The following is a 4281-nucleotide window of genomic DNA, read 5'->3' on the forward strand; positions in this document are numbered from 1 at the left end:
CCTGGCTGTAGTGGCAGAGGGGCTCTAGCAGCAGGTCGATGAACTCGCCCAGCTCCTCCGTTTGGCAGCCGGCCAGGAAGCGCAGGATGATGGAGGAGCGGCTGGCGGCGCTCGCCTTCCCCTGGAACTTACTGCCGGCTTTACTTTGGAGTCGGCCAAACAGGACCCTGGGAAACACGAGGTTCTGTTAGACACAACGCTCCTCTCAAGGTGCTGAACCAACTCCTTTCACTGTGGAGGAGCTGCTTGAACCCTTGATGACATCATCTCTAAAGCTGATATGAAGAATGATCACTTCTTCAGACCATTTCAGAGCTTTTTCTTTCAGCTCTGTTCTGCATTTAGCACAACTAGAAAAAAAAAAGACCGAACTTTTGAAGACAATGTGAACCCAGCTCTGGTTCTGACACCCTGTAGTCCTGCAGCCACAACAACAGGCCTTGATGAATCATGATCATAAATCTGTTTCTGCAGCCACAGAGCTCCTTCTGTATCTGACGTGATGTCATTAGTTAAAAAAATAATCAGTTTTAGGACCAGGGTACAGCTTAAGGCATGTTAAATTTAAGACTTTTTAATACTACAATCTTAAATAAAATTTAGGACAGCCTGTTTTACACAAATGTTTACAATAAACAATGAGCTGAGAGATTAACAAAAAATAAATGTTATAAATTATTTTAATAATTGAGACAAATAATCTGTCTGAAGGATTGATTTGAGGCACTTTAAGGCATTATTTTTTGATTGATGAATGCTTTTTAAGACTTTTTATGACTTTGTAAGGATCTGCAGGAACACTGAGGACAGTGTTCAATTTATGTACAATTTATTATCACCTCAAAAAAAAAAAAGCAAAAAGTAACAGTGTCACATGTTTAAAATGATATTTTTGGATCATAAATGGCTTATTCTGTTATGGTGAGAGGTTTATTCTTATGAATATTTTTAAAAATGAACAATATATATAATATATAAAATATATTTATAGGTGACGTATGTCCGATCCACCAATGAGGCTTATAGATGCTGTCTGCCTTGAGGGACTTTAATACAAGTCTTGGTGCACAAAGCTAAATATGAGACATTTACTGATAACACAATTACAGAAACTTTTTTACCAGAACATTTACTTCTAACGTTTTGTGTTAATATTTAACAAACAAAAACACAGCTGCTTTACATGAAATATCTTCAGTTAGTGCACTGTGCTGTGTGTTGGTTTATTAAACATATTTATGTTGTTTGGTTCTTGTTTTTTTTTTTTTTCTTTTCTCAAATATGGAGATTGTTCAAATTTAAATTGTTTGTTTGAAGTTGTTTTTTAATAAGGGAGAGATCGTTTCTCTTTCTGCACCCTTTTCATTCAATTCTTGATTACTTTGTTTTATTTTAGTGGACTTTTGTTGTTTTTAAGAATGAAATAAATGAAAAAATGAAATACACATATTATTTGTTAGTTTTATTACATTTGGGTAAGAGTGCAGCTCTGTGGCTCTCTGGTAGTGTCAATAACATATTGTGGCCCCTTCCATTGTTTATATCGTCCATCCCTGATCTATAGATTTTAAATTTAATTAATTTTTTTTCAGTACCTCATGAGCAGAGGGATCAGTCTGCCTCTGTGGGAAGGATCAACCACCCCCGTCTCCTCAGAGATGTTGAAATGAACAATCTCCTCTTTGAAGTGTTTGTCCTCCAGCAGCCTCTCCAGATTCTCCCTGTAAACACACACACACACACACACACACACACACACACACACACACACACACACACATTAAAACAGAATTATCAGCATGTTGGAGCTGTTGGTGTCTTAATGTGAATTTAAGAGTCTAAAACTCAGTGTCAGCCATTTTTCTGATACGATCTCTCCAACAATCGTCTGAAAGACAAAACCTCCTCGGTTTCTGCAGCTTCGCTGAACGCAGGGATACAGATCGCTCCATAACCATCTGACAGGATCAGGAGGGAGGATTACGTTCCTGCAGAGGTAACCGTCGAGGGCTGCTGAGTCCGACCCTCAGTGACGAGGACCAGGACAAACTCCTTCATATGCTTGATATCTTACTTGTACGGYACGATGTTGGGGTCTTTGTAGGCCAGAATACACTCCAGGGCCACCTTCTGGATCTGCTGATCCTGATGACACAACAACTGAAAACAAAAAGGCAGAATGATGCTTTAAAWTAAAACCGAAAATGTTTCTGATAAAGACGAGTAAGCAGCTTTTCTCTCGTCTGTTGCCTCACAACCTGGAATTTAAATGGCGCGTTTGACGAGGCTTTAAAGTGCCTGTGACGTCAAATTTTTGCAAAAAAAACATGAATGCCTTTTTGGAAAGTTAACATTAATAACATATTGAAAAACAAATCTCACGGCCCTGAGATGAACAGTTGGCAGGAAGCAGTTGGAGCTACTTCACTGGGCCACAATCCACCTGCGGTTCTGATCTGCAGAACCACACTCAGCTGTGCAGTTTGTACCTCCTCTCCGAGGGAAACCGCAGCAATAAATAATAAATAAATAATAGTAAAGAAAGAAACAGTTTAAATTCACACTCTTATTTTGAAAAGAACGGGTTCCTGTCCTTCATCCTGTAGCCTACCCAGAATGCATTGGTTCAGTTTTACAACAAACAATTTAAAATGACTAATATATCTGCATGTTTTCTTACCGAAGTCCTACCATAAACATAAGAAAACAAAAGCAGCAGAACTGGCAATCCACAACTATTTTTTATTTTACAAACATGATTTAAAAGTCTGTTTCAACAAATCACCTCCCCAAACTGCGACRAAACGTGCCAATCTGTGAAAGAAAATTATCTTTCCACTAGACGGCAGTAAAGTGCTGACTTTTCTCTTACATGAATGTTTTCTGGTAAACTGAGATAATCTTGTGCTTTACATTTAGCTTCTGCTCAGTTTTATTGATCCTATGTGCTTTTGAACTTGCGGACCTAAATAAATTGACTAGCAGTTTAGAAATTGTGCAACTAAAATTTGAATTAGCGCTGCCCACCACTGGTTTCAATTAAATATCTTTTCTTAAAGTGTTCCCCTTTGATATCACTTCCTGTTTCACTTCGACTGAGCTGAGTTCAAAAGAAAATATGCAAGTTATGTGATGAGTAAAATCGTGTGTTACGCCAATTTTCTTAAGTATGAAGATGTTTTCTTTGACTTTCTGTATTTGAAGGACAGGCATGTCACACTTTAATATGTCTTTTGGTAAGTTACACACAGTTGTCTATATTTTAGTTATTTTTTCCTTTAAGCAGCAACTTTTTTCTTCCCGCCTCTGCAGAAGAGCTCCATATTTGGCCTCCTGGTTCCTCTGAATAATGCCCTCCTTGTCCGGTCTGGCGGAGTTTTGGTGGGTGATCTTTTCCTGGCAGGTTTGCTGTGGTTTCATTTCCTAATAATGGATTTAATGGAGCTCTGCGTATGTTTTTTTCCCTTTAAGTACTCCGAACCTGATCTGTACTTCTTTTGTCTCCGACCTGTCTTCATGTCGTCTCTGGCCCTCACATTTAACTTCATTACGTCTAGTGAAACCATTTAAAGCCAGGCTGCGAGGCGACGCAACGAGGTGCTGAGGACTACCTGGTGGTAGAGCTCACTCAGGCTGCTCTCCAGGTACGCAGAACGAGGGTTGGTGAACTTGGCGAACACATTCAGGTGAGTGATTAGCTGTCTGAAAAAGAAAACATTCATCAGAGGAGAGCTCTTCGTTGATGATTTGTCGTTTATTTTAGTGTCTTACTTTGCAGCAAGTCTCCTTGGAAGWGCYTTCCTCCGCTGTTCAGTCTCCTTTTCCTCCCCCTCCTCTTCCTCCTCCTGATGATGATTCTCCTCCATCTCCTCCTGACCAGCGTCTCTTTGCTTCCTCAGGTCTTGAGTCGGAGCCACCAACGTGTCAGCAGAGTAAAACTCATTCCTGCCATAAATCAACATACAAACACTCGTATAGAACTTTTAAAGGGATCCATGATTAGTTGTAACATTAGACTTTATTTGATAAAAATATATTTAACTGTAAATTAAAGACTGTAAAAATACTGTAGGCTGTTTAGTTTTTACCAGACAGCATTGACAGAGAAGAGAAAGTAGAAACAACTCAGCCTGTAATTGAAAATATAGATGGACGACCGCTTGTTAGCTTGTCGCGCTAACGCTGAGCTAATACATATAAGAATATATAGCATCGGTGCTAAAGCTAAAGCAAACAGGCTAAGCTGAGGTTCTTCTTCCATGAAGCAGCTCTGTTGTCCTC

General features: G+C 39.3%; 1 protein-coding gene across 1 annotated transcript in view; it reads right to left on the bottom strand.

The window, feature by feature from the left end:
- The window catches only part of LOC106536596 (small subunit processome component 20 homolog), a gene marked incomplete at both ends in the record, with an annotated part of 6834 nt that continues 2553 nt past the window's right edge, over positions 1–4281 (bottom strand). Inside the window, 5 exon segments of the mRNA XM_014033905.1 lie at positions 1–167; positions 1596–1721; positions 2075–2160; positions 3612–3702; positions 3772–3945. Coding sequence (XP_013889359.1) covers positions 1–167; positions 1596–1721; positions 2075–2160; positions 3612–3702; positions 3772–3945 — 644 coding nt within the window.

The sequence above is a fragment of the Austrofundulus limnaeus genome, unplaced genomic scaffold, assembly GCF_001266775.1.
Source record: "Austrofundulus limnaeus strain Quisiro unplaced genomic scaffold, Austrofundulus_limnaeus-1.0 Scaffold1889, whole genome shotgun sequence".
Lineage (NCBI taxonomy): Eukaryota > Metazoa > Chordata > Actinopteri > Cyprinodontiformes > Rivulidae > Austrofundulus > Austrofundulus limnaeus.